General features: G+C 43.1%; 1 protein-coding gene across 2 annotated transcripts in view; it reads right to left on the bottom strand.

Annotated features, from left to right (window-relative positions):
• Positions 1–1,391, bottom strand: part of LOC147677969 (hepatocyte nuclear factor 4-beta-like) — a 365,167-nt gene extending 363,776 nt beyond the window's left edge. For both annotated transcript variants that reach the window (XR_015302470.1, XM_086945850.1), the window contains exon 1: positions 1,079–1,391. Coding sequence is in view for 1 of the 2 variants with exons in the window: in XM_086945850.1 (XP_086801976.1) it covers positions 1,079–1,193 (115 nt within the window). In the remaining variant the exon portion in view is untranslated. The remainder of the gene's footprint in view (positions 1–1,078) is intronic.
• Positions 1,392–21,560: the final 20,169 nt, after the last annotated feature.

Raw genomic sequence — 21,560 nt, 5'->3', positions numbered from 1 at the left:
TGTATAGCTCTTTTGTTGCAAAGCACTTTATATATTACATTTTAATTAAATTAATAAAACACAACACGCACCTTTATGAACCAGCAATGTGATGTAGAGTGCTACGAAGGGATATATCGGCGCATTACAAAATAATGTATATTGTTTTTATATTTTAATAAAAAGTTTTAAATAATAAAAAAAACTTTTCTGAGAAAAAAATAAAAAATAAAAAAATAAAAATAATTGTGTTCTTTCTTTCGATGACGGCAAGTCAAACTCAAGCAAAGAAACTGAAACCTTAAAAACGCTACCATGGTGAGGTACTTGGTTAAAAGGACTCTGTGTTGTGTGAGCTGCTTCGGCGTGGCATAGGAATTGAGACCTGCTCTAGTGGGTCAACTGCTATCTTGGGTTGGGATTCGTGCTTTCACACTTGTCCCAATTTACTAATCAAATGGCCCATATCCCATATTAATTGCCCGAGTGAAAGACCAACTGACATAAAAAAAAAACAATATTTACCCTGATCGGGCTTGTGAAGGACAAAGTTCAGGCACTCTGGCACGGAGCTGCATTTTAAAGCTGACATTGTCACATTAGTTTGTAAGGTGCTATTTTTAAAAACACACAGTATGACCTTTCAACCCTCTCTAGTGATGATCCTAATGTGGCAGCAAGACTTTTACGCCACACTCCTTTGCAAGCTACCTTTACAAGTGCCGCCATACCCAGAAAAAAAACTGTACTGAAGTTTCCCATTTTCTAGCTGGTAGTTGCCTACCCGCCCGCCCAAGGTCCACTTCCCCAAACCGGCTCTTCCTGCGCCCGGAGACCTTTGAACGTTCACGCGCCTCCTCGTAGAATTTCCTCCCTGTACCCCTTCACACGGAAGAACATTTCCTAAAATTAGGGCGCATCTCTTTCGCCTGTACATAAACGGACTACCCACCCCCCCCCCCCCCCCCCCCCCCACAGAACACCCACATATTGTAAATAACTATCCCTGTAATCCTGGATTCCACCGTGTTTAAATGCGCTGCGAAGTTGTGCACTAGCGCTATATTAAAACGATACGTAATACGTGAAAAACACCTACCCGCGTTGGTTGGCAGCACCCGCAGGGTGTCAAACTCCAGCATGGTGTACGACGAGTCCAGGGTCTCGGAGTAGTCGGGCATGCCCATGTCCATCATGGCTTCACAAAGCTTCATTGTTCCCGACCAGCACCCGGGGAGCAGGCCAAGTCACCTCGGGGTCATTCACTGCCGAGGTCGCCTCTCGCGCCAGGCAGGCCGCGTCCAGGTGGAACGCTGGCCTAGAAACCCGCAGGTGTCACGGGGCGCGCGCGGATGGAAGAACCCTGGCCTGTTCCTGTCTCCGTATCCCAGCATGCACCTCGACTCTCTGCTGTCTCATGCTATGGTTATATGGCCCCAGATAAGGCATTTGCTGAGCCCGCTGGGATTGCATCCCTGGCTCCACGCGGTGTTGTTTATTGCCAAGCCCTGTGTACACAGGATAAAACTATCCTCGGTGTCATGGCGAGACATTGTCGCCTGAGCCCTACTCACGTGGGTGGGTGGCGAGTCAGGTTAATGCTAATGTCAGGTGAGGGAGTGGGAAGCGCAAGTTTCTGTTTAAAGAGTTATCTACACACGGTAAGCCGAAATCAATCGATTTGCGATCAGCAACTGCAGTTGTGTCATCATAAATCCACCATCAGGGAGACTAGAGAACATCAAAGGGGTTTTAAGGCATGGGCAAAGTCAGTGGGCGTTGGCCCAGTGCCCACAGCCTTTCAGGGGGCCCCCTGATAGAGCCAGCTCAGTTCTGCAGTCTTGCTCTATTACCTTGAATCATTCTTAAACAGATTTGTTTAAATACCGTTTTCCTTTAATGTGGGTGATTTGTGAGAGTCTAAATGTTGTGTTTCATGAAACATCCATAAAATAGTTTCTTTTAGATCGAAACAGGACCTCACGTATGAGACATGGTGGGTGTCACAGAGAGTATTTGCAATAATATTAACAAGCTGCTGCTGTGTTAGAATCTAGAAAAAGACACATAGCTGTCCCTGAATATTAGATGTAAACACATTTAGATGAGTGTGCCTATACACTGTCAGTGACTTGACCACAGGGGCCATGAAAGAGCTGAAATTGGATCATAAATTCAAAACTGTCCCTAGAGGGGGTCCCCAAATTACTTTTGACCCAGGGCCCTCAAAATCCTTAAGATGTCCCTGGAGACCAGGACTCCTTTGGTTCAGACAGACCGACAAAAAGAAGGGGTCTCTATCGAACAGCTCGTTTTGAATCGCCCCTGGTCTGTAACGTTACTCCTCCAAATAACTAATCCACGCTCCAAAAATTTGAGTATTTTCCACTTACCATCCAAGTGTAAGTTGTGACCTCAGCAAGAAAAGGTGAAAGCAAGTCTCCACACCAAGGCAACCTGCACTGAGGGGAAAGAAAGAGCGTTTGGCACAGGATGGTGCCTATACAAGTCTCACAGTGGCAGAGTAGTGAAGTACCCAATAGCCAGAGTTCCAAAAAACGATCATATTGGTGTTTGAGAGAGAGGGGTCTTGTTTGAAGACTTTTGCAAGCATTCAACCTATCAGCTTAATGTTTTCCTCATGTGACACCATCATAAGTGGTTCCAGTGTTCACTATTGCAAAAAGAACAATTGATGGATGGAATGCTGAACAATGTCATATATTCACCCCAGTACAGAGATCTGGACCTAAATCCATCATTTTTTGTTCTCATCATGCCATTCCAGTTTGGACCCAGCCATATGCAAATCAGTCTTGACCCAGCACCCAATGGGAACAGTCCAGCCCAAACTGCCAAGACAGGTCCTCCCTGGACTGGAAACAAGCACCCTAGGAACGGATTCAGGCTTTTAGTCCTCATCAGCCAGGATAGCTTGACTCCAGTGGCATGGACAGCACGGGACCCACGCCTAGGCTTACCCGTCCCACTCGGGGTGACAAATGCAAAAAGAACAATTGATGGGCAGAATGCTGAACAATGTCAAACATTCACCCCAGTACAGAGATCTGGGCCTAAATACAACATTATTTTGCTCCCCATGCCATTCCAATTGACACTCAGCCATATGGAAATCTGTATTAACCCTGTTCCCCATGGGAAAAGTCCAGCCCAAAGTGACAAGACCGGTCCTCCCAGGACTGGAAACAACCAGGCAAGCTTGTCTTCAGAGCCAAGCCGTGAAAATAATTGGGATCTAAATATTGCACCTAACGTGAAAATATGACAAAAAGATATTTAACATGCAGAAACAATTGAACTTATTACATTAAATTATCTTCGTACAGTGCACATTATGAACTCCCATATTACAAGACGCTCTCATGCTCTGTAAAATACAATATCTACATACGATCGCACAATTTGGTCAAGCGGGGAAGACAGGATTAGTCTGAGGTTTTCTGGTTTCACAATATGGATTTCTTCCACTAGATGTCTCTCTCTCTCCTTTTTAACACCAAAGATGTGTGCTTTGTTTCTAATTCTATGTGCATGATGGCAGTGCGTTGGTGGTTGGCATACGCCACATTGAAGCTCGGCTCATTTTGGTCTTGGGGAAGCTGGGATTTTAATCTAGATTTTCTTTCCCATCTCTAGAATCCCAAACCTGGTCAACTGAACTTTTTCCCTGTTCTAGAAGTATAAAGAAAGATCTGGCATTGATAACTTTAAACCACTTCCAAATAAATCCAAATTAACTCAAAGGACCAGTGACTACCACTGAACATTTTAAAGATGTATTACAAAGCCAAAAATAGTTGAACATACAAACATCTCATTAAAAGGTTAAAAAAATAAACTGGCACTAATACAAACATAATCCTACGCAAGATCCTTAAATGACTCAGGATAAAAAGCAAAGTTAATTTGAGTAACATCAAGCAAACAAGAACAGTCCCAGCTTGAAGTCTGGACTGCATTTACAAAAAGGAAAGGAAATGGTTAGTCTGTCCCTACACCACCCTAAAGTGGCATCCCTACATAACATTCCCATTAGACAAGAGTAAGGTGACAGCAGTGAAGACTTCCAAAGAAGTACTGTTACTTTTGGCTAAGCCGATAATCTACCATTGAGCTCGTTCTAAGATGCTCCTTCTACACCTCATTCTACCTAAAGTTCCCAAGACGCTGTCTCTACAGCTTACTACATCTTGCTCTGTCAATCCCCTCTCAAAATCTGCTCTCCACCCTCGGGTGCTGTCCCTAATACAAAATCCCAAAATCAGTCGGCACGCCCAGAGGTACACCCCTCCGCCAGGTGAAGATCTTCGGAGTTTTCCAGCATGTCACCTTTCCATCCAGCCTCCGTTGGTGTGTCCTTGGGTCCCAGGCACCTTCTCGCTAAATGTTGCACTCCCAAATTCCTTGGCAGGTTTCCTCCATCCACGCCTACTATCCTAACTCCTAAACAATGGACTCTTCTACCTAAGAGCCTTGTGGCCTTGCACCTGCAAGCTGAAATACATGGGAACATCTCTGCAACCATTCTAAGCTACAATTTCATATTTTACTGAGGACAGCTTTTCCCAAAGAGAAAATGATTTCTTCTCGACTAAGGCTAGCAAAAAGAAAATATAGTTAGGCCTCTACGGCTTCAACATGTCTCAGGCCTCAGCACTTTTAAATGCATTTCTTACACAGCACAACATCGCATTCTATTATTATAACACGCTAATTCTACTTTCAATGTGAGCACTGGCTTCCATATTAAAAGCCTATATTAATTCATTCAGTATTAAACACATATTTCAAAGCATTTCATTAGCAGTACGACATTTCTCATGTGGTTACATTTCTGCATTAGGCAACACTGCATTTCGATTAAGCCCCATTAGTCTCTGATTAATAAACACATATATATCATGCTGTTTCTCAGCCCAACTTTATATGTCTATACTACATTAGTAGGTCCTCTAAATATGCGGGTGCTGACTACTTGGGACTATAGTGCACCCCTACAAATTTCAAAATAACATGGCGCTCTCTCAGTCTCGAGAGTGCAAGAGAAATAGTGGGTGAAAAACAATGGACTGGAATATCTCCTTGAGCAATCGCCAGTTTTGTTGTTGTTGCAGTTTTATATAGCGCAATCTCGACTCAAAAATGTACATGAGTACCATTCATATAACACAAGGACACATTCATGTTTTTGCATGTTTTTTTGGGGGGGGTCACGAGATCAAATGATTTTCCTAGAATGACAGGATGTTGAGCCAACGTTAAGACTCGAACCTGGTTCCCCAGTTTCATAGTCAGCTGCTCTGGTCATCAGGCCACATCCTCCCCCTCTCAGTTGCTGAGACTTTTACAATCCACTCTTCACATGTTTGTAAACCTACAGATGTTAGAATAGGTCAGGTGGTACACAGTCAAAATATCGAGTTTTAAATTTCGACCTACCAAAATATTGTGTTTGAAATTTCGAAGGTGCAGAATATCGATGTCAAGAATATCGTTGGACAGAATATCTACCCTAAGGTAAGTAATATCGAAATTCTTTATATCGATGTAAGTAATATCGAAGTTAGTAATATCGATAGCATATATATCGATGTAACTAATTTCAATGACATTAATATCGATATTAGTATTTTTTTTTGTTTTTTATTATGTATGTGTTATATGTTTTAGTTAAGTATTTAAAATAAATTATATTATATGTGTATTCATTTTATATATTAATACAATTATTTATAAGTAAATTATATGTTTTAGTACCGGAGCGGGTTGTGGGTTTATAGGGGAATAGGGAGGGAAGTAATTTAATTGTAATTAATAAAATATTTATTTATGTATAATTTATTTTGTAATTAATTTTTAATTGGCAATTAATTATTTTAATTGATAAATTAATTATATAATTGGTAATTAATGTTAATTTTATTAAATGTTATGTTTTAGTACCGGAGCGGTTGTGGGTTTATAGGGGAATAGGGTGGGAAGTAATTTAATTGTAATTAATAAAATATTTATTTATGTATAATTTATTTTGTAATTAATTATTAATTGGCAATTAATTATTTTAATTAATGAATTAATTATTTAATTGGTAATTCATGTTAATTTTAATTAAATGTTTATGTTTTAGTACCGGAGCGGGTTGTGGGTTTATAGGGGAATAGGGTGGGAAGTAATTTAATTGTAAATAACAAAATATTTTTTTATGTATAATTTATTTTGTAATTAATTATTAATTGGCAATTAATTATTTTAATTGATAAATTAATTATTTAATTGGTAATTAATGTTAATTTTAATTAAATGTTATGTTTTCGTACCTGAGTGTGTTTATAGGGGCATTGGGTAGAAAGTAATTTTATTGTAAATATTTAATTATTTATACATTTTTAGTTATGGATAATTAATGTATTAAATAATTATTAATTGGTAATTCATTATTTTAATAGATAATTATTTTGTAAATTGTCAATTAATATTTGTAATTTAAATATTTTTTAATAACTAGAAAAATTAATTAATTAATTTTTAAACATTTGTTTAAAAAAATATTCATTTGTATAATGTATTTTAATTTTTAATATTGATTTAAATTTAAATAATATTTTATTGTTATGATAAATAATTTATTCTTTAAAATGTATTATTTGTTGAGTAATATGTAATAATTATTATTTATTGGTGTTTGTTGTTAATTTATTGCCAATTAATTATTCAAATGTAATTGGTTTTATTAAATATTAATTGTTTTTTATTGATATTGATGTATTTGAAAAAATAATTATACATTATTTCAAATATAAACATTATTTAGAAGTATGTTAAAATAAAAATCTATGTTATTAAACGCTTTCCCTACTGTTGCACCCTTTGGAGTTGGAATAGTAATTTTTCCCTCTACGCTATCCAAAGCTTTCCCTACTGTTGCACTCTTTGGAGTTGGAATAGTAATTTTTCCCCCTACGCTATCCAAAGCTTTCCCTACTGTTGCACTCTCTGGAGTGGGAATAGTAATTTTACCCCCTACACTATCCAACGCATTCTCTACTGTTGCACTCATTGGAGTGGGAATAGTCATTTTTACCTACCCGCTATCCAATGCTTTCCCTACTGTTTCACCCACTGGAGTGGGAATAGTAATTTTTACCCGTACGCTATCCAATGCTTTCCCTACTGTTGCACTCTCTGGAGTGGAAATAGTAATTTTACTCCCTACACTATCCAACGCTTTCCCTAGTGTTGCACCCTTTGGAGTTGGAATAGTAATTTTTACCCTTACGCTATCCAACGCTTTCCCTACTGTTGCACCCACTGGAGTGGGAATAGAAATTTTTTCCCATACGCTATCCAACGCTTTCCCTACTGTTGCACTCACTGGAGTGAGAATAGGTATTTTTACCCACCCGCTATCCAACGCTTTCCCTACTGTTGCACTCTCTGGAGTGGGAATAGTAATTTTACCCCCCTACACTATCCAACGCTTTCCCTACTGTTGCACCCTTTGGAGTTGGAATAGTAATTTTTACCCTTACGCTATCCAACGCTTTCCCTAATGTTGCACTCATTGGATTGGGAATAGTAATTTTTACCTATCCGCTATCCAACCCTTTCCCTACTGTTGCACCCTATGGAGTTTGAATAGTAATTTTTAGCCTTACGCTATGCAATATAATTTATATTTATTTATGTATTTTATAATATTTTTATTATGTTACATAATGTTGTGTTTAATTAATTTTTTAAATATTTAAAGCATATTTCATTGTTTTTATGTATTAAATATAAATATTTATTAATATTTATGTTATTATTTTATGAGTGTTGATGTATTTGTAATTTATAGTATTTGTTAATATTTTTAAATTAATAAAAAAATATTATAATGAATTAAATATATATTACGTATTGTATGTTTAATTTTAATTAAATGTTTAACATTAAATATGTATTATTTATTCATTTTAAAGATTCTAAAATATTTTTACATAAGTTTAAATTATATAAAAGTATTATTTACTTTATATTTCTTTTTTTATAACAAAAAAAAGATATATTTAATACGATATTTTTAACATTGATATTTTAGTTTCGATATTTTTGTACTTACCATGTTGTAGATAGGGTGTCGATATACTTGCCTTCGATATTCTAGCGTCGATATTTTGTCTGTCGATATCCTGTCTCTTGATATTGTGTCAGAGATTCAGGTCAGGTAACTAGCACATATCTAGACCACTGCAGCCCTTGCTGTGCAGATGTCTTCATGTTCCTCAGGGGCTTATGCTTAGCTGAAGACCCTTATATATGTATAAGAGCATCAGTGAAAATTACATTTTAGAAGCCCACCCTCGAAATTTCTGGGGGTACACAATTTTCAGTTGCACCACTAGAGTTCTCCTCTTGTTTCAATCAACATTATTTATTGATTTATGTTTCAGTGACATAATTGGTCGTGATGCCACACTAGCTGTGTATAAGTTCATGCATTATGGCATCATCTTCATGAATTGCTTGACCTTTGGAAGGGGTAGGGAGGGGTAGGCTTATGTGGGGATAACCAGTTTTGCCAGGCAGAGCACCTGCCTCCATTTTAATGATTAAGTCTCCTATTATCAATGTGTATGTACGTATGTATGTGGTATCTCTATAGTGCAACCCTAGCCAAAAGGCATCAGAGTGCTGTACAAAGTCAGAGGCAAAGATTCAGTCTATTAGTGAATGAAGTGGAAACCAGCTACTGAGCTCCGAGATGGACTCTTAGTTTGTCATGATGTAGTGTTCTTGGAAAAGTTGTATCTTAAGATTTTTCCCTAAAGTGGAGCAGGGTTGGGTTAGTCCCGATGAATACAGCATGTTGTTCAAGCTCCTGGCTGCACAAACGAAGAAGGTCTGATGCCTTGTGTTTTTTATTGTTTTATGTCTTCGTCTCCGATCTGATGTTCTAGTTGATGGTGTCTGGTTGCAAGGGTGCCAAGAGCTACCAGAGGTGGTAAGCTTGTCACTCAGACAGGCAGGGGTACAGTTTGCTGTGTTAGCTTTGTAGATGAGGCAGCTGGTTTTGAAAATGGTGTAGGCTAGGAAGAGGAGCCAGTGGAGTTCCATTAGTGTGGGGATAATGTGGGCACATTTCTTTACGCTGTTATTGAGGGATCCATGTCATAACATTGTCTTCGCAAACATCTTTTGCAAAAATCATTTTTTAAAAACATCTTTTACCATAACATTGTTTTTTTATGCAGTGTAAAATTTTGAAAAAAATCATGACAGGAATCTTCTTTGAACAAACTGGTGTCAGATGTAGGGGGAGAACCAGTAAGGGGCAATCCTGGTGAATTCCACTTGAGACTTCAGGTTATGCATGTAGGGAGATGGTCATGGAGTCTAGGGTAGTAGAGTGCTACAGCAAATCTGCATGTTGGAGTCCTCTGAATAAGTGTCCAGGAGGCCATTGTTTCTGATTTGTAATGTGGCAGCCTCCCTTCTGTACCATGATTTGAAGGGGTATTGGTAGGTTTACAGGAGAAGGTTGGGGTTGATGTGAGCCTTGAGTTGTGCACATACTGCTTTTTCAATGATCTTACTAATGAAAGGTAGGTGAGTGATGGGCCGGTAGTTGACAAAGTCATGTGGCCTTGTGATGAATTCTTCAGGATTGGGAGGATTTGGACTCCTCAGAGAGATTCTGGGTAGATGGCTTGAGTGAGAGAGGCCTTGATGAAGGTGAGTATGGGAAAGAGGGATTCTCTGTAGAGAACGTTGGTGAAGTGCAAAAGTAAGACAACTTCTTATGATGTGGTTTTGAGAGAGTTGGGGATGTTGGCAATGTCTGTAAGAGACCGGGATTTGAAGCATGACTATTGAAGATGCAATGTGGAGGAGTTGGTGTCAAAAGAGAAGCAGGTTTGTGTTGTTGTATTTACAGAAGAAGGGGTTGATGGCCTTGTAGTTGCCTGTGGGAATTGGAGGGTCAGGAAGTGGGTTGATGCAGTGCTTGATTGTCGTGAAGAGTGTTCTTCGTCTATTTACAGCTTCATTGGTGGTTCTAGTAAATTACTTTGCTTTGAATGATGTGGACAGTTGTCAGCATGTTGCATTGATAGACCTCAGTAGTGTGAGGTCATCAGCAGTTCGGGTTTTCTTACATTTTCTTTCCTGTCTGAGGATGTAGTGTTTGTTATGGGTAATGTCTCCTCGGAGTATACGGGTACAACTGAGTTTGGCGTGCACTTGTGTGTTTTACTTGGAATGTGTGCATTCACATGGTTTTCTAGAAAGGTGTTGAAGTCATTAGAAGGTTGTAGATGACAGATGTGGAACTGGCAGTACAAGAGATGAGTTTAGGCATTCTATGTTGATGGAAAAGTCTTTTAAGGATCTGAAGTTTATTGTCCTTGTTTGGGCTGACCTCAGAATCTTGGTTGGATGCTGAGCAGTGCAATGGGGATGAAGAGGTGGACAGTCTATTTCAGTTTCATGGAAGGCTTGATCTGGATGGTTTACGAGACGTTGTATCTGGTTTCTTTAATTTATAGATTGCATCCAGCTCCCTGAAAGATAACAGTGCTGCATACAATAGTGAAACACAAATCAAAAATCACTACTGTACAATCAACAAAAAGTATGTGAAAAAAATTAAACTTGAAGGGATTCAGCTGGAATATTTGATGAGGCAGAAGCATTAAGGGAGTCTAACCTAAAGACGGACTTGCTGACTGGTGTCACAGCAATCTGGAGTTTGTGAGCTAAATACATAAGACTCGAACACTGCATAGTCTATTCCAACGTTCTCTCTTAAGTTGAAGGGCACAATACAGGGATACCAGAATAAAAGTGATGTGAACTTTTCACTCCAACTACTAGAGGGATAGCCATTTTCAAAAATATCTTAAAGTCATGCAGACTGAAAAAGAAGATGGCTGGCTCATCAATTCCGAAGATGTAACCAGTGCAGCATGTAGGATGAAATAAAAAAACTAGAAGTGGGAAGTATTGTCCTGAGATGTAGATGAGCCTGGCTCAGTTTGGGATGCATAAAGGAGGAAGAATTCATGGATGGGTTCAGTGTTTCCAAGGGAGGAGTTTATTTATAACAGTAAGGGGAACATGAAGAAAGAAGAGAAATAGGGCACTCATATGGCAACAAGTCTGTACAGGAAAAGGAAACCAGATTACTCCACTTCACGAAGGATACAGTGCTCAAGTCCTGCATTATTACTTAACAACCTCATGCATTCTGGGACTTGTAGGCCACGTTCACACCAGATGACCTTTTTGCACTAACACACCTGAACGAATGATTTGTTAAAGAAACACACAATGCCAGAGCATTGTCTCCTAAGTGAAATGGAGCCAAGTGGTAACCAAAGCTGTGAAATCCAGCGTTTCTGTGAAGAATTTCCGTTTATGTAAATACAGTCTGCAGAGAATAAATTTGACATACAAATTACTATTATGCATGAAGATATACGTGCTAATATTTAATGGCACCTGCCTAGGGTTATGCCTTTCCACTAGTCCTTTCCACTTCGGATGGCTTTACCTCATTTTGGAGGAAAACCAAAGTTTAAAAGACCAGCTTGGCTACTCAGGCCAGTGAACTCTAATGCTGTGAGTTTCCAAAATAAAGAAAGATCATTTCACCCCAAAATTTGACGAAACATAACAACATGGGAAAAAGGGGCAAGAAAACAACCAAAGAGGGCAGACAAGGATAAAAAAGAAAAGGGGAAGAGTAATACAGAGGGGAGACGTAAGGCCTGTCAGGGTGCATGTACCAGGGTGAAAGGGCATTGATAAAGGCAGGGGTAGAGGTAATAAGAATTGTGCAAAGATAAAGGTTCTTGCATTTAGGCAGAGATAGATATATGGGTTATCGGTGCGGTAGAGGTACAAGGGTAAATGGCAGTGGTAGAACTATTGGAGTATATGTGGCTAGAGGTGTTAAAGTACAGGCATTGGTCAATATCCTAGGTTATATGTAGGGGCCTAGACACTAGGGTACAATCAGAGGTACAGGTATTTGGCATTAGGATAGAGGGATGAGTGGATGAACAGAGCTATAGGTAGCTCAAGAGCTTCCATCCTATGGATGGGGTTGATGTACTAGAATATTGACAGGGCCACTGGAATTAAGCAATTAAGGGCCCGATGTAGGTAAAAGGGATTTTCCGATTTCAAAATACCGAGGCGGTCCGAATCGGTATTCTGAAATCGGAAAACGAGATGTAGCTACAAAAATGCGAATTAATACCGAATCGGCCGGCATCGGTAATGTGAATCGGTACGTTCCGAATCGGCACGGACCAAATCGGGAAGTACCGAAGCGGCTAACACCGAGTCGGAAAGTACCGATTCGGCTAACACCGAATCGGATAGTTCCGATTCGGCTAACACCGAATCGGAAATAGCCGATTCGGTAAAATCCGATTCGGCAATCATAGAATCGTAGCTATGAAAACACACCCATGGCGAAAAAGCCCATAGGAATGCATTGAAGAAACCGAATCGGTAAAATACGAATCGGATAATACCGAATCGGACTTTACCGATTCGGTAATATCCGAATCGGTAAAAGCCGATTCGGCAAAAGCCGATTCAGCCAATGAGATGGCTCCCCCTCCCCCACCCAAACAGGGAGTGGCAACCCTGGCAGGTGCAACTAATTAAGAAGTTTCTGGAGAGCCAGCCTGAGCTCAACACTCACAGTTAGCAGCAGTGGGAGTAGGAGGTTGTGAACTGTAGTGAAGAACATGGCAAACCAGAGCGAGAGCCAGAAGTCCTCCCAGAAGAGGAAGCCTAAGTTCAGCACCACCGAGCTTCAGGTGTTGGTCGAGGAGGTGGTGAGGGTGCACCGCCAGCTGTTTGGAAAGCTGTCCCTCAATGTGCCAGACAGCACCAAGAGGAGGATCTGGAGCGAAATCACCCAAAAGGTGAATGCTGTGGGTGTCACCCCCAGGTCCGTGGATGAGCTCAAGAAGAGATTCTACGACATCCGCAGCCTCACAAAAAGGAAGATGGCAGAGATCCAGAGGCAGGCTGGAGGCACTGGTGGAGGCAGGAACCCGGCGCCACCCCTCACAGACCTCGAGGAAATGGTCTCCACCACCATTGAGAGGGAGAGTGTTACTGGAACTGGGACCCTGGACAGCTCTGCCAGAGCTACAGCTACAGGTAAGAAGCATGCGCATCATGACACACCCTACCAGACACCTCCCCATTAGACACAATGCATAGGCAAACCCCAGCACAGTACTGTAACCAACATACAAGATACAAGCATCATGGTACATGTAGTCAGCAGAAGTTAGCAAAATATGGCAGTGCAGAATCACAAGACAGGAAACAGTGTGACACAGTCTAAGGAGATGCAAGGACATGTGGAATGCTTTAATTGTACTGACTGTAATACATCGGCACTCAATTTACAAATGCTTCTTTGTACCTAGGGGCACCATCAGGCGGACAAACATTGTCATCAGAGGCAGCAGCACCATCTGACACTGCACTCGCAGGGCCGAGCACCAGCCAGGCTGCCGAGGAGGAGGAGGACGGAAACACCCTAGGGCTTGGTATGGAGGGAGACCTGGTGATAGACTTCGAAGCACTGCACTCCCCACAAATGCCCAGCACACCCCCCTTGCAGTTCTCCCCAGAGAACTCCCCGACAAGGGACCCCCTTCCACCTACACCAGCTCCTGCCACAACCATGGCTTTGCCACCAGTACAACCTGTCCTGGGAGCAGGGGCTCAGGGACCGGCCAGCACCACACCCCCACCAGTGGCACCCCAGCCCACTCAGCAGGCCGGCAGCAGCAGTGCCCGGCGCCGTGCCATCACCACCACTGCTGCACCAGCACGGGAGGGCAGTGTCTTCCTGGGCCTCGAGGGAAAGATGGTCAAGATACAGAGGCAGAAGGCAAAATCCACGATGGCCTGCCAACGCCAGCTCCTGCAGCACAAACTGCAGATGGGAGAAATGGTAAAGGGATTTCAGGCCTTCGTGGAATCAAACAAGGAGGTGGCAGCAGGTTTAGGCAGGCTAACCACTGCCATAACCCAGTTGTGTAGCAGAATGGAGGAGCAGGAGCTGGTGCGCAGGCGGGATGCCCGGGTGCAGAACCGCTGCATGAGCCGCCTTGCTGCGGTAACGGCACAACTGTGCCAGCGCAACGCAAACATGGAATCTAGCCTGAGTCAGAATACGGCAGAGCTCACAAGGGGAATGGCCCGGATCACCACTGCTATGGAGGCCATGATCATCTCGAACACAGCCACAAATCCTGCCCTGGACCTGGGGGATGCTGGGGACAGCAGCAGCCGCAGCAGCCCGGCCAGCGCTGCGTCTGAGCCACGTAGGAGCACCAGGCGCTCCGCAGATGCTGCTGGTCATTCAGAGGGGGCTGAGGGACACCCCAGTGGGGCTGGCAAGCGGGCAAAGAAATAGCCTTGCAAGGGCGGGTGAGGCAACCTGGACCTTGGACTTTTGTTTTCTTTTCCATTACACCATTTTTTTGTTGCACATCAGTGCAGTAACTGTGTTGCAACAGTATTAAAATTTGTTTTTTCCCAACAACCATTTAGCTGTCTTTGCATCTGTACTCACTCAGAAATAGTTTTCAGTAATCTCCTCACGTCTGTATCTGCCATCACTTGGCGTACACACCCCAGCTGGCTGTGTCAGTGGCACAGCTTCGTCGTCGTCATGGTCCTCGTAGTCAGACAACTCCACCTCAGTGCCCTTCTTCACCGCAAGGTTGTGTAACATTGCACATACAGCTATGATCTTGCAGAAGGTGATGGGGGTATACTGCCTTGCACCTCCACTCTTGTGCAGGCATCTGAATCTACTTTTCCAGATGCCAAAGGTCCGTTCGACAACATTCCTTGTGCGTATGTGGGCCCGGTTATACCTCCTTTGGCTGGGTGTGGAGGGGTTGAGGTAGGGGGTGAGTATGAATGAGCGGAGGGCATATGCACTGTCGCCTGGAAGAGAAAGGGGTTACATTACACACATGCATACATGTATTCCACCTAGCTACTATGTGTTATGGGGGTCTGATGATGTGTCTCACCTAGGAGGTATCCTTCACCAAATTCGCCAGCCATCAGCCGTGCATAGATGCCGCTCTGTTGGAAAATATAGGAGTCATGGGTACTCCCTGGAAATTTTGCTACCAGGTCTGTGATGGTGCACTTTGCATTGCAGATCACCTGCACGTTGATGGTGTGTGTAGACTTCCGATTGCGGTATATGTATTCGGTGTCCGCTGGTGGGCAAATCTGAATGTGCGTGCCATCTATGCAACCAATGATTTGGGGAAATTGTGCCATCTGGTAGAAGTCAGCTTTAGTTTGTAGCAGTTCTGCGTGGGTTGCAGGGAAAGAGATGTATTGGTCCATCCTGTGTATCATGGCGTCAAGGAATGTGTGGAAGAACCTTGACAGGCTGCTCTGGCTCACCCCTCCTGCCGCTGCAACTCCACTTTGATAGCTGCCAGACGCTAGCAGGTGTAGGCTGCATAGCACCTGGATGTGCGCAGGGATGGCGTATGCCCTTGGGGTGTGGTGGTCCAAGAATGGTTTGAGATCCCTGATGAGCTCAAGTATGGTGTCAGAGTCCAGCCTGTATCTCTGTAGGATCTCTGCCTCTGTGAGCATGAACAGGGTTATCCTCTGTCTGTAGACCTGTTCATTTCTTAGCCATTCCCTCTGTCCTTCCTGCTGTAGCCGTAGCCGCCTCGCAATGACATAAAAAGCTGCCATCCTGCAAGTTGCAATGCATTTTGGGACTGTTTATATGGGTTGGAGTTGGTTACCACCTGATTGGAATCCATGGTAAATACCGAGTGAATTCTACCGATTCTGAGCCGATTTCGGTGTTTCTGTGCCTCCCTACATCTCCCCATCTGTCGGAATCGGGGAATTTCCCGATCGGCGATTCATACGAATCGGTATGTTTTCCGATTCGGCTCATGTCCGAATCGGACTATCTACCGATTCGGTACATGGACCGAATCGGTGGTTTTCCGATTCGGTGTCACTACCGATTCGGTACATGGACCGAATCGGTTATTTTCCGATTCGGTGTCACTACCGATTCGGTACATGGACCGAATCGGTTATTTTCCGATTCGGTGTCACTACCGATTCGGTACACGGACCGATTCGGTGTTTGCATCCGATTCGGTGTGTTACCGATTCGTTACATATCCGATTTTCGGTATGTACGTATCGGATTCTTTCCCATTCGGTACTCATTCCGATTCGGTTTTCACTCCGATTATTTATTTTTTTGGTTCCCTACATCTCGATGGCTGTTTACCGATCGGTAAGGGCCAAAAATCGGTATTTTCGGCCGTTACCGATCGGTAACGGCCTACCTACATCGGGCCCTTGGTGGCCACAGCATTTTCCACATTATAATGGATTTGCAGCATTTACCGCAAAAACCATCATCTGCTGCATAGTCTGCAGATGTTAACAAAAAAATATTGTTTCTAGCTCAAACGTATCAAAAATTACAAAAAATATGCTGACATGTTGCTGGGCAGGGGAAGGCCCTTTCCAAGGGTCGACTGGTCATCTTTCTGTTGCTTATTGCTGTATTTGGGTGTCAAACTGGAATCAATTGGTTGAAATCGTGGGCCAGCCAGGAAACATCCTTTATAACAAAACTTTTTCCACACAGTACTTTTACAACGCAGGAATTACAACGCAAGTCGTTACAACGACTTGCGCTGGAGTGCACTGTAGGATAGGGAATCGTTTAATTTACTATCCAAAACCTTCCCTACTATCCACAGGGACAGGAGTTGGAATAGTAAATTAAACTATTCACTATCCAGCGCCCCCCAACGCAAGTGATTCGAAAACCTGCGTTGTAAAGGCATGCGTGGAAAAAGCATGCGTTGTAACGACATACATCCGGCCCAGACAGTGTTAACATGTGTAAAAATGACAAAAGAATTAAGTAATACTACCAAACAATATACTGCATTATGTCACATCATTCTTCATTTCTTGCCACATAATTTAGTCAAGCCTGCCACGTAATTTGGTCCTCCCCTGCTGCATAATTCCAGTGGCCCTGGATTTAGTTACTGGTATAGGTAGTCAGAGTACATGAAGGGACAGATATTCTAGGGTGTAAGTGCTAGGATATATGGAGGGTTGTGGGTATCACAAGCAACGGTTCTAGAGAATAGTCAAGCAGAGAAGAATTGGTATAGGCAATGGTAGTGGTATTTGGATTTAGGAAGGAGATACTAAGATATGAATAGGCCACGTTATAACGCATGTGTTTATGTTATGTTATGTTATGTTACGAGTTTGTTGAAGCGCAACAGCTGCCCCAGCAACAGGGCGTCCCGGCGCTGAGAGACCATAACATAACCTACTGAGAGGGGGGGGGGCCGAAGGCTTAAGGCAGTGGGAACAGGTGGGCTTTAATTGCCTTGCGGAAAGCGGGCAGATTGTCAAGGCGCCGGATGTTCGGGGGAAGGGAGTTCCAGAGTTTTGCTCCCAAGACTCTGAAGGAGCGACCCCCGACACGGCAGAGTTTCGTGCGGGAAACCACTACCAGGTGTTGACCTAGGGAGCGCAGATTGTGCTGGGGGGTGTAGGGTAATAGAAGCGGACGGAGGAGTACAGGGCCATCTGTTTTGAGGATTTTGAAGGCAGTGGTGAGGGCCTTAAATTGGAATCTAGCTTCCACTGGGAGCCAGTGGAGTCTTTGTATGGTGGCTCTAGCAGAGCATCTTCTTGGAAGGCCGACTATAGCCCTGGCCGCAGAATTCTGAATTAGTTGAAGCCTTGTTGTCTCTGCTTTGTTAGCGCCTAACAGTAGGACGCTAGCATAGTCCAACCGGGAGAAAATAATAGATTGGACTATGAGCTGACGTGTTTTGGGATCGAAGAAGCCAAGAATAGGGTTGAGGCTTCTCAGCAGGCCCACACACGTAGCCGCCACTCTTTTAGTGTGGGTTTGGTAGCTCAACGAGGAGTCCAACCAAACTCCCATTTTTTTTACCAAAGTTTTTTGGGGGGGATGGGGCCCAGCAAGGAAGGCCACCAATGGTCGCTCCAACAGCTGGGGTTCTTACCAAGGAGCAGCACCTCGGTTTTTCCTGCGTTCAATTGTAGGCAGTTACCCGTCATCCAATGGGCGACTGCGACCAGTCCATCCCTGAATCTCGCGGCAGAGGTGGAGGGGGCCTCAGTGAGGGTGATCACCAGCTGTGTGTCGTCGGCGTACGACACCAGCGTGAGGTCCCATTCTCTGGCCACTGCCGCGAGGGGCTGCACATACAGGTTAAAAAGGGATGGACTGAGTGCCGAACCCTGCGGGACTTCTTGGCCGATAGAGTGAGACCAGGAGGTGAACGGGGGTGCTGAGACTCGGAAGGATCTGCCCGTCAGGAACGAGCGGAACCATTCGAGGGCCAGGTCACTAATCCCTATATCTTCCAGACGTTTCAGCAGGATGTTATGGGAAACCGTGTCAAAGGCTGCGCTGAGATCGAGCAATATCAGCGCAGCACTTTGACCGGCATCTAATACCTTCCGAAGATGTTCGGTGGTGGATAGAAGGGCGGACTCCGTACTATGCCCTGGGCTGAACCCGTGCTGGGAAGGGTCCAGGATGTTATTTTGGGCCATATGGTCTGATAGTACGGTGTTAGCATGGGCTTCTGCTAGTTTGGACACCTAGGGGAGCAGTGAGATGGGCCTATAGTTCTCCGGCTTTGTGGGGTCTAGGGTCGGTTTTTTGATAATGGGGGTGACCCATGCTTGTTTCCAGCAAGTAGGAACAATTGTCAAGGAAAATGAGAGGTTGAGGAGTGTGGCCAAGGATGGAAGAAAGAAGTCCAGTGCCTCTAGAAATTGAGCCGGTCTCATGGGATCTGAAGGGGCGCCGGATTTAACCTTTCTACAGAGTTTAACTAGATCCCCATGGGAGATTTCAGGTAGGCATGAAAGTCTGGTGCCTTTAAAGGGAGAGTTGGAGGAACTAATGTATTCAGAAGGGTTCTGTGAGAAGGTGTTATAGATTATCCTTACCTTTTCAATAAAAAAGGTGGCGAGGTCCTCACACTGCTGTGTGGAAGAGATACACGAGGCAGGATTGCCACCGTTTTGCAGCTTTTGAACCAGTTTAAAAATGGTTTTCGTAGGGTTGGAGCTGGAGTCGATTTCTTTGGCGTAGAAGGATGCGCGGGCCGCGCGTATAGCTTTATGGTATGATTTTAGTTTGGACAGGTAGAGAGCTTTGTCCTTGTCCTTATAATCCTTTCTCCAGTTAGACCGCCTGTCATTACAACTGCGTTGTTACATTGCATAGCATTACAACGCAAGTCATTACAACGACTTGCTGTAGGGGGGCGCTGGATGTTAGAATAGTAAAATGTACTATTCCAACTACAGTCTGTGCAACAATAGGCAAGGTGTTGGATTTTAAAATCCAACACCTTGGGCCCCATACAGCAAGTTGCTGTAACGGCGTACGTTGTAATGGCATGCGATGCAACAACGCAGCCGTTGTAATGACCGCGTTGTAATGGGATGCGTTGTTTCACATGCGGGGTAAATGATGTTTCCCACTAAGGTATAGATAAAGGTATTAAGATACAAACACAGCCAGTGGAAAAATGCACATATGCGGTACTGTTTTTTATTTTCCACACTTGCCAAAGAGATCTTCATCTGCTCAGTAATGAGTAGAACTTAACAAAAATGTTTTTTGCTCAAATTTATGGTGGGCAAAGCGACTCCAGTCCCTCTGCAAAGGGCAACTATGCACTTTCAGCTGTTTATGTCGTAATCAGCTATTGAAAGAGGTCACAATGTTGCACAGATAGTGTAAACAAACCCACCTGACATACAGAGGAATGGGCTTTTAGTTGCGGGCAGCTTCTGCATGCAGTAGGAAATCAACTCTTCAATACTTAATTGAATTACAAACAATTTGGATAGAATGAATCCTTATTTATCATCATATTCTTTCTTTCAGAAGGTATTCATGTTCAGTTCATAGACACTGTTTCAAAAGGGCTCTCAGACATTGGAATACATACAAATATGTTGCATCTCTTGTTAAGTATCCATGTCTTGAATCTTGGAGTAGTTTGCTGTGAGACAGTAAAATAACAACAACTAAATTCACTACACTTTTCGACAGAGCTGTTTTGGCCCTGGATATAAACTAGGGTAGTGGTACTAGAATATAGTGGTGAGGGTGGTAGGAAATAGAAAAGAAAAGGGGGAAACAATGGTAGAGAACTGTGGTAAACAAATAAACATGAGGGAGAAAGTTACCTTGGACATATGGGTGTAGAAAGCAGGAGAGAGAAAAGGCAACATTGTAAGGAGCCCCTCACAAAAACATGAAAGACAGGAATTTGAGAAAGAGAGAGATAGGGAGACCCTTTAAATGTTTTCCCCTGGAGTTTACGTGGCCCTGGGATAAATGACTTGTAGGGAATTCCTTCAGCATGATGTCCATTTATTCGGATGGATTTAATCAATTTGCAGTTTTTGCCACTATTTGAATTTGTAACTGGTTCTTACCTATATTTTGTGATTCACTATTTGGTTGCAACCTTTTCATGTTCACTAGTCCCCACTGCTTTTAGCAGAATCATGATTGATTCAAGGAGCTGTGTGGTAAGAAGGTACAAAGGCAACTGGAGGCTAAAAAGCTTTGATTTGCTAATAACGTTGGTGCTTTTTGACGGGGCCTTGTAAAACGTGATATAATAGAACTGGGGTTAGCATGCTAGCAGTCTGTATATTTTCATGTGGGTTTGGCAAACAGTGTGAACAAGATTAGAGTCAGTGAAAACTTTTTTGTCCACCCTCTTTATCAGTGTCCGATGACAGACCCTGCACCGATACTCCACTGCATGTTGTCAAAGGCCTGGTGCAATTATTTGGGGTGTGATATGGTCTTGATGCAGCAACTGGGTAACAGGCTCATTTGTAGGTCAGGTGCTGTGCCTAGAGGCTGTTTTGTCCGACTTAAAGGGTGATAAGATAGAGGATTTTGTTGAAAAGGGCTGAAAGCCACGCCCAGCTGATTTGGTTGTGCAGTGGCTAGGTACATGTCCATGCTAAATTCCAGGCACAACCGATGTATTTGTGATGTCTACAGGGCTTGACCACAGGTTAGAGGCTGAAGCGGGAGTGCATACTCAAAGTGGTATGCCATGCACAGCTGCTTTGGATAGTATGGTGTCAGTACAGGATGACACGAAACATAAATATACTCTCAAAAGTGGACAGGTATGGTTAAATATAGGGGTATGCGAAGTTTGGCTAATTTGCTGTAGCACAATTGTGCAAAATTACTGCAAAATGACACGTGATTATGTGAAATGGATCTCGCCCTCAAAAAATTACCCGAACAGTGTGTTTGCGAAAAAAATTCAACTCCAAAATTACATTTCTAGTTAATTTCTGGTTGTTCGTGTTCAAAACACTGGCGCATGTATTTGTAATTTTGAGCGTAAAAATGACATGAGTGGTCTGCTCAGATAAAACAATCTACCTGTAATTTTTGCTCACCA

This window comes from Lissotriton vulgaris, chromosome 12 (genome assembly GCF_964263255.1).
Source record: "Lissotriton vulgaris chromosome 12, aLisVul1.2, whole genome shotgun sequence".
In the NCBI taxonomy this organism is placed as follows: domain Eukaryota; kingdom Metazoa; phylum Chordata; class Amphibia; order Caudata; family Salamandridae; genus Lissotriton; species Lissotriton vulgaris.
The sequence above is the reverse complement of the archived record's forward strand: the minus strand, read 5'-3'. Positions and strand labels throughout refer to the sequence as shown.